We start from the raw sequence: 13556 nt of genomic DNA on the forward strand, positions 1-13556 counted from the left end.
AATGTAAAAAACAGAAATTATTAAACGGTTACTTTCTTTTTAAAATAAAAGAATATAAAGAATATTTTACTTAAAAAATTGATGAGTATCCAAAATTCACAAGTAAAAATTTAATATTCAAATATTGCAAATGAAATAGATTATATTGAACACTTTGAATACCATTCCTAATTAACTATGTATTTATTTAATATAATAAGATCGTTATACCGGTATATGAAGGCACTCATATGCTTGATTTGATTTTCTCAATTTATTAGAACATATCAAAAATTACCTTTTGTCATTCATACAGTGTATTTGAACATAACACTTGTAGACTATAATGCGTCAACAATGCTCATCTCTGGACATGCGTAGAAAGTGAATTCCAAGCTCGGGCATTTTCGGTTTTGCTTCTACTCTAAAGTGTTCTGTCTGGCCACATTGGGCTGTCAGGAACATCTTTGTCATTCGACAAGGTTACTCTCAGTTCATCTGCAATTTCCCCAAGAGTTAAAATGCCTCCGCGAATTCTACTCCTTTTCCTTTCCCTGATTGCCTCAGTGGTTGTGAATTCCTGTGAGATTGCTGACAAAGCCAGGTATGATAATTACCGGCTTTACCGCTTTCATCTGGCCACAGAAGACCAAGTAAAAATCATGCAGGAGCTGGAAGAAAAGAGCGACAGCTACATTTTCATTGGTCATGCCCGGCACCCCAATCAAAATCTCACAGTTATAGCTGCTGCCCACAAAGTACCAGAGATTGAGGATTTGTTCGAGAGGTATCAAATGTCCCGCGAAGTGCTGGTGTACAATATTCAGGAGAAGATTGATGATGAATGGGATAATGTTCTGCCGAAGAGAACTCCTGGATATCAACTGGACTGGGTGCATTACTTCCATCTGGAGACCATCAATCAATGGTTGGATCTTAAGCTAAAGGATCATGATGATCTGACTCCAGTTGTATTGGGAAATAGCTATGAAGGAAGACCCATTAGGGGAGTCAAACTTTCCCGGGAGACTGGAAATACTGCGGTTTTTGTTGAAGCTGGAATCCATGCCAGGGAATGGATTTCTCCAGCCACGAGTACTTACCTCCTGAACCAACTCCTTACTTCTAAAGGTTGATTTTTATACATCACGTGATTAATAGCAAATGGTAATAAATTAATTTCTGTTCCAGATACCAGAGTACAGGAACTCGCTCAGAACTACGACTGGTTCTTCTTCCCAGTCGTGAATCCTGATGGATACGTCTACACATTCGAGAAGGATCGCCTTTGGAGGAAGAACCGCAAGCCTTATGGACTCTGCAGAGGTGTAGACCTCAACAGAAATTTTAACTCATCCTGGAATGGTCCAGGAACCAGCCCTGATCCCTGCCGATATGATTTTGCCGGAAGTTCAATTAACAGTGAACCTGAAGCTGAAGCCATTTCTCGGTGGCTTAAGGAACATGTCAAGGAAGCCCGTATCAAGACTTTCTTGAGCCTCCATTCGTACTCCCAGCTTCTGATGTTCCCTTTTGGTAGTACAGAGGCCAAAGTAAAGAACTACAATGATCTTAGAGAAATCGGAGAGAAGGCTATTGATGCCTTAGCTAAGGTTCATGGAACCAAATTTAAGACTGGTAGCATTATCGAAACAATTTATCCATCAAGCGGTGGAAGCAGTGATTGGGCTTATGAGGAATTAGGTATAGATATCTCCTACACCTTCGAACTTAGGGGACCTCCAGATAGCATAGATATGTTCATCTTGCCAGCTAATCAAATTACTCCCGTTGGCGAGGAAACTCTTGAAGCATTTATCACAATCATGGGAGCAGCTCAGGATAAAGGATACTACAATTGATACTACTACGATTTGTCAATGAACAAGAACAAAACCAATAAAAAGAAATTATGAAAATTTACTCAGTGTTGTGGATAGGGTCGTTATGCCTTCAAATCTCGACGAATAATATATTAAATAGTCTCTAATTTAGAGGAAAAGAAAGTAGGTTTCACATGGGTTTAAGACTGAAAAGCACAATAATCTACTCGAAGCCCCTACGCAACTAATTGTACTGGAAAGGCCATAATAAAATGTATAATTGTCAGAATTTTAATATGGTTTTATTCTTTTTACCTAATTTTAGATGTGAAAGGATTCTCGGAACGCCAGGACTTATGAATTGATATCACGACTTAAAATTTATCAATCGTTATTCTTTCATTCATGGAACTCCAATGAAAATCCTTGTATCTCGTAGAAAACTTTCAGTAGACGTGTCAAGAAAAAATTCAAGCTTTAACCCTTTAAGGACGAGTGGTACACCAGTGTCCCAAAAACAAAAGTATTCTCTTTTGACTATAGAAAGTTATTTTGTCCTCTAAATAGTTCGAAAAAAAATAGTTTTATTTTAGGGACACAGGTGTCCCATTCGTCCTTAAAGGGTTAATCCATTTCTTACTTTGAAAAACTAAGAAAAAGAGTATCAACTAAAACGTGTTACTTAAAACCGCTCAAAATCGGATACAAATCAGATTTATGCCGAGTTTTTGATAAAGTAAGATATAAAGTATCTGGTTTAAGAAATTCTATTTTGAGACGTTATTTTCAGGCATAAATGTAGTTTCCATCAAGAAAAACTATTCAGACTCAATAAAACGTTTTTATGCTTCTGTATAAGTCCATTAAAATCGGTACAGACATGAATCAAATAGAACAAAATATTCTTAAAGAACAACCCAAATAGCAACTTTTTCTTAATATAGTTTTATAGAATTCCCTAAGCAAGGCATTATAGAACCAAAAATCTTTTTGTTTGCCTATAACGCTCTTGGTTCCATCACTGAGATTACTGAGTGGCTCACTCTTAAGGATCTTAAGAGATTCTATAGGAATTTCAAAAGAAAATTCTCACTTTAAGTCTTTTAAACTTGCTCTAAAAGGCTTGCCTAATACTTGGTTCTATATAACAGCTGTTTTATTTTTTGGGAAGGCCCTAGGTGAAATTTTTCCTAATGGTCCTAGAAAACGATAGTATTGATTTTTTAATAAGCTCAGTTCAAATGGTTTTGCTCGATTAAAAAAAATCGATTAAATTTAAATTCGGCTCCCTCTTACCAAAATCCTGTCTGCGTAACTTGGAAATCAATAAATACATTTATTTAAATAAAATTTAAAAATCATACTTTTAAATATCAGGAAAAATATATAAATTTTAAAATAATAATGGAAAATTTTGTATAATCGATATTAAATTTGAAAAAATATATCAAAGATTTTTTTAAAAAAATATTTTCTATAATATGATTACTCGAATTACTTAAAAGTGCGAATGTTTATAGAGAATCAAAGAAAAAAATATGTGTATTAAGAGTTTGAAGCCTTGTCTTTCTAATTTTGAAAAATAAATAGAATTTATAAATTTTTGAATTGTCACATTTTGCCCTAGGTCCTTTATTAGAACCGGAAGATACCTAGTATAGGATGGTCTATCTCTTAAGGGGTTCGAAGTCGAATACATTTCTATAATCCTGTTCATTTTGTTATGTTATCTTCTTTATTGCAACTATTTAAGATTTTGCATTCTAATAGCAGTTCATCTGAAACAATTCTTAATGCAGAATAATAATTTTAGCAATTTAACTTTTCTCTGTAGAAGATCACCTTGCAATTATTTTCAGTGTAAACAACCTAATAAAACCTTGACTCAAGACGCGTCAATAAGTTTATTTTCTTGCTGAGAAAAAAGAGAAGAACTCGTTAAAACTAAACTCGGATATTTTCGGATTTTCTTTTACTTTCTCAAATCTCTGATTGCGTTTAAAACAATTTAGTCGCTCGACAAAGTTTCAAGAGTTTATTGCAAATCGCTTACAAGGTAAAATGTATTCGCGAATAGTATTTCTCATCCTCTGTTTGATAGTCTCAGTGGTTGTGACTTCTTATGGAATAGAAGACAAAGCCAGATATGATAATTACCGGATCTACCGTTTACATCTGGCCACAGAGGATCAAGTTCGGATAATGCAGGAGTTAGATCTCAAGAGCGATAGCTTCATTTACTTTGGTAGTGCCCGGTATCCTAATCAGAATCTCACGATTATAGCTGCTGCCCACAAAGTACCAGAGATTGAAGATTTGTGTGAGAGGTACCACATTACCCATGAAGTACTTGTGTACAATCTTCAAGAGAAGATAGACGATCAGTGGAACAGTGTTCTACCAAAGGAAACTCCTGGGAATCAATTAGACTGGGAGCATTATTTCCATCTGGAAACTATCTACGATTGGTTGGATCTTATGTTGATGAACCACGAAGATCTGACTCCAGTTGTATTGGGGACAAGCTATGAAGGAAGACCCATTAGGGGAGTCCAACTTTCCCAGAAGACTGGAAATACTGCGGTGTTTGTTGAAGCTGGAATCCATGCCAGGGAATGGATTACTCCGGCCACCAGTACTTACCTTCTAAACGAACTTCTTACTTCTAAAGGTTGAATTTCTCACAAAGCAAGTTGTGTAGGATAAAGTGGGGCAGTAGTAAACACGAGGTAGTTATAAACACTAATTTCACAAGAATCCCTATTCCCTATACTATCTACGAGTATAGGTTTCGTTCTCTGAAATTTAATTTTAAAATTAAAAAAAAAATTTGCAGTGGTTATCAACTACCTCGTGGTTACTACTACCCCAGTTTTCCCTATAAAACAAATTCTCAGTTACTTAATTTCTGTTCCAGATACCAGAGTCCAGGAGCTCGCTCAGAACTACGACTGGTTCTTCTTCCCAGTCGTCAATCCTGATGGATATGTCTACACATTCGAGAAGGATCGTCTTTGGAGGAAGAACCGCAAGCCATATGGACTCTGCAGAGGTGTAGACCTCAACAGAAATTTCAATTCATCCTGGAACGGTCCAGGTTCTAGCCCTGATCCTTGTCGATCCAAATTTGCCGGAAGCTCTGCCAATAGTGAACCAGAAGTCGAAGCCATTTCTAAATGGCTCAAGGAACATGTGAAAGAAGCTAGTATCAAGACTTACTTGAGTCTTCATTCATACTCTCAACTTCTGATGTTTCCTTATGGAAGCACAGAGACTAAAGTTGATAACTACGATGATCTTAAAGAAATCGGAGAGAAGGCCATTGATGCTTTGGCTAAGGTTCATGGAACTAAGTATTATACAGGGAGCAGTATTGATACGATTTATCCATCAAGCGGTGGGAGCAATGATTGGGTTTATGAGGAACTAGGCATCAAAATTCCCTACATTTTTGAACTTAGGGGACCTCCAGATAGCGCGGACATGTTCATGTTACCAGCTGATCAAATTACTCCCGTTGGCGAAGAGACTCTTGAGGCCTTCATCACTATCATGGAGGTATCCCAGGCGAAAGGATATTACAATGAAGGCCCTTAAGTGTTAATTGGTTTTCGGTTATATTTTTAAATTGGATTTTATTAATTGATTGAGAAGATTAATTATTGAAGGAGATTAATAAATTGATTGACCATTTAAGAAAATTGATAATAATGTTGTCCCGTTGTCAGTATTAGGGTAAAGTGATACAAGTTGGACATAGTGTTACAAGTTGGACAATTCGCCGGTACAAGTTGAACATGGCTTTGTTCTTGATAAATACAGTATAAAATTTGTTTTTAAGCACAAGGAACCAAATTATAAAACTAAAACATTAAAAATATACAAATAAAAATGAAGCACTAAATTTATCAAAAAAAAAGCCCTGTCTAACTTGTACCACTTTACCCTACATCATGATCAGGTACTTCCAATCAACAATTTGCGTAAGTAACAGCCTTAGCTTAAATTGTTCTGAAATAACCATGCATGTTTGTACTAAACAGGGTCAGAGAAGTTGAAAAATAAATAATAATGATGTCCTTACACAAAGATCTCATGTCATTCATTATGCAATTGGCAAACTTTCCGAGATATACTAAATGAGAAGGTATCACTTGATGTGTCTTTGAAAAATGAAGCTGAGTTGGAGGATGCTGTGGAGCAATTCACTTGTGCTGTCCAGAGTGCGGCGTGGAATGCCACCCCGCAATTCTTCACTAAGGAGAGTAAAAACCTGCCTCCTATAAGCGTAAGCGTAAGAGAGAAAATAGCTCTGAAACGTAAGCTCAGAAGGCGATGGCAGAAAACCAGAAGTCCTGAAGACAAGCGGATATTAAACAAATGTACACATGAACTTAAAGAGCTACTGAGGGAGATCAGAAATGACTCTTTCCAAAGGTATCTGTCCGATTTGTCTCCGTCGAAGGACACCGACTACAGTCTTTGGAAGGCAGCCAGGGGATTCAAACGACCTCAACAATGTAATGCTCCCATTAGAGACCGCAATGATGCTTGGGCTAGAAGCAATGAAGAAAAAGCTAAAGTTTTTAGTGAACATCTAACGGAGGTCTTTCAACCATGGGATATGACTCAAGATGATGCATTTGTGGCCAAATTAGAGAATTCTCTCGAAAATCCATTTCAAATGGAACTTCCGGTCTCAAACTTCAATATTTCTGAAATAATAGACGCTATCTTTGAAATCAATCCTAAAAAGTCTCCTGGTTTTGACTTAGTCACAGGAACAGTGCTTCGTGAGTTACTAGTGAAAAGTATCAAATTTCTTCGTCTTTTGATGAACGCTATCCTGCGCCTGCAGTATGTGCCAAGGCAATTGAAGGTTGCCCAAGTGGTGATGTGCTTAAAGCCTGGGAAAAGGCCCGAGGAGTACATGTCCTATAGACCTATAAGTCTTTTGCCTGTATTGTCAAAATTGTTTGAAAAGCTGCTTCTCATAAGATTGATTCCGATCTTGGAGAATAAAGCCGTCATACCAAATCACCAATTTGGTTTTAGAACCCAGCATTCTACAGTGCAGCAGGTCCACAGAGTCGTCAGTAAAATCAGTGACGCCTTAGAAAATAAGATGTACTGCTCGGCACTCTCATTGGATGTGAGTCAAACTTTCGATCGGGTTTGGCACTTGGGACTGTTTTACAAACTGAGGTGTATCTTCCCGCATCAGTTGTATTTAATACTTAGATCGTACCTTGAGGACAGATTCTTTTTTGTAAGAGTTCAGGATGAAGCTACTAGTCTTGGGCAAATTTGCTCTGGAGTTCCGCAGGGTAGTGTGATTGGCCCAGTGTTGTTTTCTGTCTATACTTCTGATATGCCCGCGAGCAATGAGACTATGATTGCAACATATGCAGATGACACGATGCTTCTGGCATCGGATGTGTTGCCTGAGGTAGCTTCTGAGAAGCTTCAGAGGTGTGCTTCCGCGGTGGCGGATTGGATGCACATATGGAGGATCAAGATTAACTCTTTCGCGTCTTTAGGGTCATATATGACCCGGGGAAAAAAGTTTCTTTTTGGCTATTTACATTAATTGAAATCTAACTGGAGTCTTGAGAAAATGAGCCAAGAATCTTACATCCTTCTATTATGATGTCGTGCACGAACAGATAGATTTCAATTAATGTAAATACCCAAAAAAAACTTATTTCCCCGAGTCATGACATTACCCTAAAGACGCGAAAGAGTTAATGGGCTCAAGTCCGTGCATACAACATTTTCCACAAGAAGGGGTCATTGTCCCTCAGTAACAATAAACAATGAGGTTGTACCCTCAAATGACTCCATTAAATACCTGGGTTTCCACCTAGATAGACGCTTAACATGGAAGAAGCACTTGTGGGCCAAAAGATTGCACCTAAGTGAGGTATTAAGGAAAATGTATTGGCTTATTGGCCGAAACTCACAACTTTCAACTGAGAGCAAGCTCTTGCTATACAAGACTATAATGAAGCCCAAGTGGCTCTATGGCATTCAGATTTGGGGTTCAGCAGCTCCATCAACAATTGATATTATACAGCGCTTCGAAAACAAGATGATGAGAATCATTGTCAACGCTTCATGGTACGTGCCCAATTCCGTCATTAGAGGGGACCTACAGCTGCCCACTGTCAGAGAGGAAATAGTACGCCACGCAATTAAGCATCGTGAGAAACTGTCAGAGCATCCTAATACTTTGGCTACAAATTTGATTAAAGTTAGAGCCAGAAGGCGACTCAAAAGAGAAAGGATTCTAGATTTTGTTAATTTGTGAGATTTGTGTGTGAATCTAGTATTTAAGGGGACTTGCCACTGGGTAAGTGCCTCTCATGTCTTTTTTGCATTGGTCATAAAAATTACTTATTGTATTAGAATACAGATTGTAATAATAAAGGGAAGTCCAAAAAAAAAATTCATTATGCTCTGTTGCTACAGGCTGAGAACCTTCTGCGATCTAAAGGATCTACGCCTAAGTCGGCCTTTAGACTAGAGGTTTAGTCCAGTTAGCGAAGGTCTCAAAACCCTAAATAGAAATAGGGTAAGTGTACCAAAGTTCGGCATAGTTGCATGCAAGCGCCAAAGTCTCAAGTTTGAAATGTAATATTTTTTAAAACAAATTGATTTTTTTTAATTACTTCTTCTTAAGGAGTGTTCCCTGGAACTTTGTAGACAGTTTATCGTCTTTATTTTCTCCAAAATCATGCTTAATACATTTTAAAATGAATAGAAATGTAAAAATGGAAATAGCATTGGTGGCCTATTCCGGCCACTTTCATTCTCATAGTTCCTTACCATTCCGGAATAGAGTACAGCAAATAATGTGCTAGGTGTTTGTGTAAATATCGGGAACTATGGTCAAAATAGGTCTAATGACCTAAGACCTGGGTAAGGGGGGTTAGGGAAGGGGGGATACAAAAAAAAAAAAAAAAAAACCATTCCGGAATTCTTCCACTGTCTTTTTTAAATCATTTTGTTCGTCGAAACGACATTTTTTGTTATTTTTTGCATTGTATAATCTGTAGAGTATGTGTAAAAACTAAAAATTCATTGAAATTCGACGAACAAAAAATGTGGCCGAAATTGCAAGCTGGCCGGAATTTGGTACACTTACCCTAACTTTTATTGGTTTATTGGGTTTTTCAGAATTTAATAGATGATTTGCCTTAATAATCCAATCCTTAGTTAAATTTTTCCAAAAACATCTCTACTGATAAAAAAATTGGAGCAGTTGACCCATAATGCTAAGCATTAGGTCTGTAATCCGTGTAAGGGTGAAGTTATGCAACATTTCTCGAATAGCCCGGATCACTATCTCATCCCGTTAACCTTCTTGAAAGAAAGTGACGGAAGTGAAACTAATTATCTCAATAGAGAATCCGGAAATCATTCGGGAAAAATGCACCAACTTTTTCAAAGCTTTCGGATCAGTTTCCAAGCCCTTGTTGGTGCGGTCAAACACTTTACGAATTTTCCTTCTCCATTCATTTAAGGTACGTAACCGATTTAGATGTGACTTAATTCGCTTTATAAATTATTTTAAAATCACCCTAAAATTCTATATGAGTCGGTTCAAATAAATTTTCAATCCAGAAGTCATAGGTTCTGATTAAAACTGATCCAAATTTTCCGTAAACCTTAAAAGAAGATAAATGAATATAATACAGGCTTTAAACATAAGGTTCAGCCATATGGCTTAACTTCTCTAATTTCTTATCGTTCAAAATTTTTGGAAGGAATTTGTCTTAGAATTGCATACAGTAGACTCTCGCTAATTCGGCTCTTTTAAGATCGGTCTACGTTTTAATTCGGACAGCAGTTAAATTTGAAAAAAGCCTGTTGACATGTCACAAGTTTGATTATGATTATCGAATGCAGCAAACTGCCACGGTTTGTCTTAGTTTTGATTTGAAATTGCATTATTAAGGGATTCATTCTAATAGTATCTCTGGACAATTTCCCACCTTTCAACTTTTTGTAATTTGCCATTTTTAACCTAAATTATATATTATCAAAAAAAAACAGATTATTTCTTGTTATCTATAATCACTTTTATATACATATATTTACTATTGATAACTTTAAAAATGTATAATTCGTGCCTCTCGAATGACATAAACTCAAAATGTAATCGGCTTACATTAAGTTGGTTGCATGTTTTGACCATTTTAAATTAGTTTTTTAATTAAGGCAACAAACTTCTGATTTTGAAAAATTACCAACTTTTGGAAAACAATTATTTTTGATATGAAGTAAAATTAATTATTTTTTTTGAAAAATATAAATAATATCTACGGATTACAGAGAATTCATCTGCAAAAAGAAAAATTTTAAAAAGAATTTTTTTCTATCATTTTTTTCACTTGTTTTCTCAAACATGCATTAGGCAACAAACTATTGACACTCACTGCATATGAAAATCATTGCATTTCAAAAAGTTTGTTGCCCGAATTTATCCCATATTAAAATTTCAAATTGTTTAGAATTTCGAAACGTTCGGGAACTAGGCTAAACCTTAAGTCTGACTTACAAGCATTGTTGTGAAATGAGAACATTGAAACCTATCTTATCCTTGATCTTGAAATAACTTTTTCTTATCATAATACATAATATAAAAATCTATTGCTTTCTTAGTGTAATCACTTACCTTTTCCATCTATAATTTTTCTCAGAATCTTCAGGTGCAGCAAGTGATCAAAGGAATAATAAATTATTGGAGTGGGATTAAATAATGAACCCTCCAAGTGACATTTTGTAATTATGGCAAATGAGAAAAAGTGTATTCTGTGTCTCTCTTTTTTTGCATTATCTCTCTTGGGAAACTAAAAGCTGCGTGATGTAGAAAGTCAAGCTCTTATTAGTTCTTCTCCTGGGTGGAATATTAATTGCATAATTTATTATTTCAAGAAGAGCGCTGCACTAAAGACTGTTAGTGGGGAATTTTTCATCTGGTGGAAATGGGAGAAAAATTAATTCGCAATAATGGTGCAACAGTGAATATTTAATTGAGCAGATTTTCAAGGGTTCCCCTTGAGAATTTTTTTTACAACATTGCATGCTTGTAGCTTTAATTGTGCTCGTTCTGTACTTCCTCTCGAAAATTTTTTGCTGTTTTATTGCATTTTCCATGACTTCCAGGCGTGTTTGATGAAATGATTTCTGGCGACTATTGCAAAATTTACAAAACTGTGGAAAATATTTTCTAGAGGGGTCTTTTGGTAGTACTTCTACTTGATTGTAAAGTAAAATTTATCTTAAGGAAGTCGAGAGAGCTTTCTTGGGTAGATGCTACTGGAACTTATGCATCTCATTTATACTTCTTCGTGCACGGAGATGTTATAGGGCATTTAGGGTCATATGCTCCGTTTTTGGCTATTTTGGAAGAAAGTTATTTAATTTTCTTACTTTTTTTTTAAATTTCTATTTTCCATTTAGTAAGGGGAAGTGTGCTTTCACTGAGAAAAAAAGAGAGTGCGATTAACTTTTTTTCCTCGTAACTTTAACACTTTTTAGATGTAAAAATATATCAATATTTTTTGATATGTTAATTTTACACCTTTTTTTAAAGGATAAAATTAACATGAAAAAGGGTAACTTTATGCCCTAATACACCTAAAAAGAGTGAAATTTACACCGGTTTCGGATCAATAATGCAGGGTAAAATTAACATTTCCGGAATGTTATTTTAACTTTTTCGGATTTCTCTCAGTGTTTGAATTCGGATACCTTTGAAATAGATTTTTTTCTCCTATTTTTAAATAGAATTGAATTTTGAAGCTAAATATCATGGCGCGGCCCAGTTCTATTTAAAATAGGTGAAAAGAGACCAATTTCGAAGATTCCCACTCCCCCTATTGTGCAATATTTTGATATAATTTATTAAGTTTCCCATCAATTTCAATTCATGAAAAGAAAACTATTAAGAAATGACTTTATTAGACATTTAGAGTTCCCAGATACTCAATGATGATGACCTGGCGCAATGTACTTTGAGAGGGACTTTTCGGTGTTCGCCAGTGTAAAAGGTCACCCTAAGATGAAAACACTTTTTTTCGTCTTGCTTAGAGCTTTCGGTCCCGATGTGGACCTTCTTTAGTGGTTTAAAAGGGCATGAATTTTTATTTTATAACAGATCATTTTTAAAAAATTACAAAGGTCATTTTTTGGACAATTTCGAATCTCCCGGATACGTTCTTGAACATTTTCTAGCCATAGGTCATATAGCTTTCTTGTACCCTAGACAGACTTACGGCTTAAAATGGGAGACGGCTTAGTGGGAAGCTGGGAATACAGTCTAATCATTCTTTTGATTATAATTACGTTAAGCTCTCTTCCTGTTTAAGCCATGGATGTGTCTGTCCAGTACAGTGTTAGAATTCGTCTAAATTCTAAACAGAATGTACCAATGCATCGCTTCTCTTATATGAAAGGATTACAGTAGACTCTCGCTAATTCGGCTCTTTTAAGATCGGGCTACTTTATAATTCGGGCGGCAGTTAAATTCGAAAAAAGTTTGTTGTCATTTTTCAAGTTCAATTATGATTATCAAATGAAGCAAATATGCTCAAATTTGTTTTTATTTGCCTTAGCTTTAGGGTCCCGGTCAAAATCCCGAACGCCAAAATCCCGAAAGCCAAAATCCCGAACGCCAAAATCCCGAAAGCCAAAATCCCGAATGGGCCAAAATCCCGAAAGCCAAAATCCCGAATTCTTAAAAGTGTCACAGCTACTGCCACGATTGTACCCACGCTTGCTGGAGGCAAAGGGAAATCTTCTGTGTCTTAGGAAATTATTCTAAACATTTTCCTCCATATAATTTCATTCCTTTCAGGATTTAGAAAATTCGGGATTTTGGCTTTCGGGATTTTGGCTTTCGGGATTTTGGCCTTTTCGGGATTTTGGCGTTCGGGATTTTGGCTTTCGGGATTTTGGCTTTCGGGATTTTGGCTGCCACCGTTAGCTTTAATATGATTTTGCATTATTAAGAGAGCATATAAACTCAATATGAATATGCAGATGAACAAAAAATCGTTGCATTTCAAACAATTTGCTGCCAGAATTTCTCTCTAATTCAGTTGACATTTCGGTCCCAAATGCCCGAATTTGGGAGAGTCTACTATATTAAGTTTAAACTTCCTTGAAAAGGAGGTTTACCAGGAGATACCATATGGATTTTGGCCGAAAACTTGATGGAAATAGAGAAACACGAGTTTTGATCTGGTTATTCTCCTCCTTTATTCTCTAGCCAAAGAAAGGAGTCATCCCACTCCGAAACTTTGGCTAGAGACTAAAGGAGGAGAAGAACCAGGTCGAAATTCCGTGTTTATCTATCAAGAGGTTATTCATAAGCAAATAGAGGGGCTCAAATTCACGGTTCCCTGAAAAAATGTATGCGTTCCCTGTGAGTTCTCTGAAAAATGTATAGGTTCCCCGAGTTTCCCGTGAGTTCTCAGAGTCCCCTGGGATCCCCGGATTCCCCGTGAGTTCCCAGGGTTTCCCATGGTTTGACTGGTCAGATTGACTCGAGTTCCCCAAAATAAGTTAGCCCTTGTTCTATACTTAAAGGAGATATCGTCGTTTGAATTATATACTGTCGTACAAAAATTTAAATGATTTTAAATATTATTATAATTATTATTAATTTTATTCAAAATCAGCGTAACTTTGGCGCATTTACTCTAATTTAAAAAAAATCAAATATGATACTTACGCAATTAAAAA

General features: G+C 36.1%; 2 protein-coding genes across 2 annotated transcripts; both read left to right on the forward strand.

Moving 5' to 3' along the window:
- Positions 1 to 400: 400 nt before the first annotated feature.
- On the forward strand, positions 401 to 2097 carry LOC129798736 (zinc carboxypeptidase-like). The gene is made up of 2 exons (XM_055842046.1): positions 401 to 1110; positions 1171 to 2097. Exons 1-2 carry the CDS (start codon positions 501 to 503, stop codon positions 1839 to 1841), a joined length of 1281 nt encoding a protein of 426 aa, XP_055698021.1. The 5' UTR covers positions 401 to 500; the 3' UTR covers positions 1842 to 2097.
- A 1766-nt stretch (positions 2098 to 3863) lies between these two features.
- On the forward strand, positions 3864 to 5450 carry LOC129799290 (zinc carboxypeptidase-like). Its single transcript, XM_055843033.1, has 2 exons — positions 3864 to 4473; positions 4720 to 5450. Exons 1-2 carry the CDS (start codon positions 3864 to 3866, stop codon positions 5397 to 5399), a joined length of 1290 nt encoding a protein of 429 aa, XP_055699008.1. The 3' UTR covers positions 5400 to 5450.
- The last annotated feature ends 8106 nt before the right edge of the window (positions 5451 to 13556 follow it).

This window comes from Phlebotomus papatasi, chromosome 1 (assembly GCF_024763615.1).
Source record: "Phlebotomus papatasi isolate M1 chromosome 1, Ppap_2.1, whole genome shotgun sequence".
NCBI lineage: Eukaryota > Metazoa > Arthropoda > Insecta > Diptera > Psychodidae > Phlebotomus > Phlebotomus papatasi.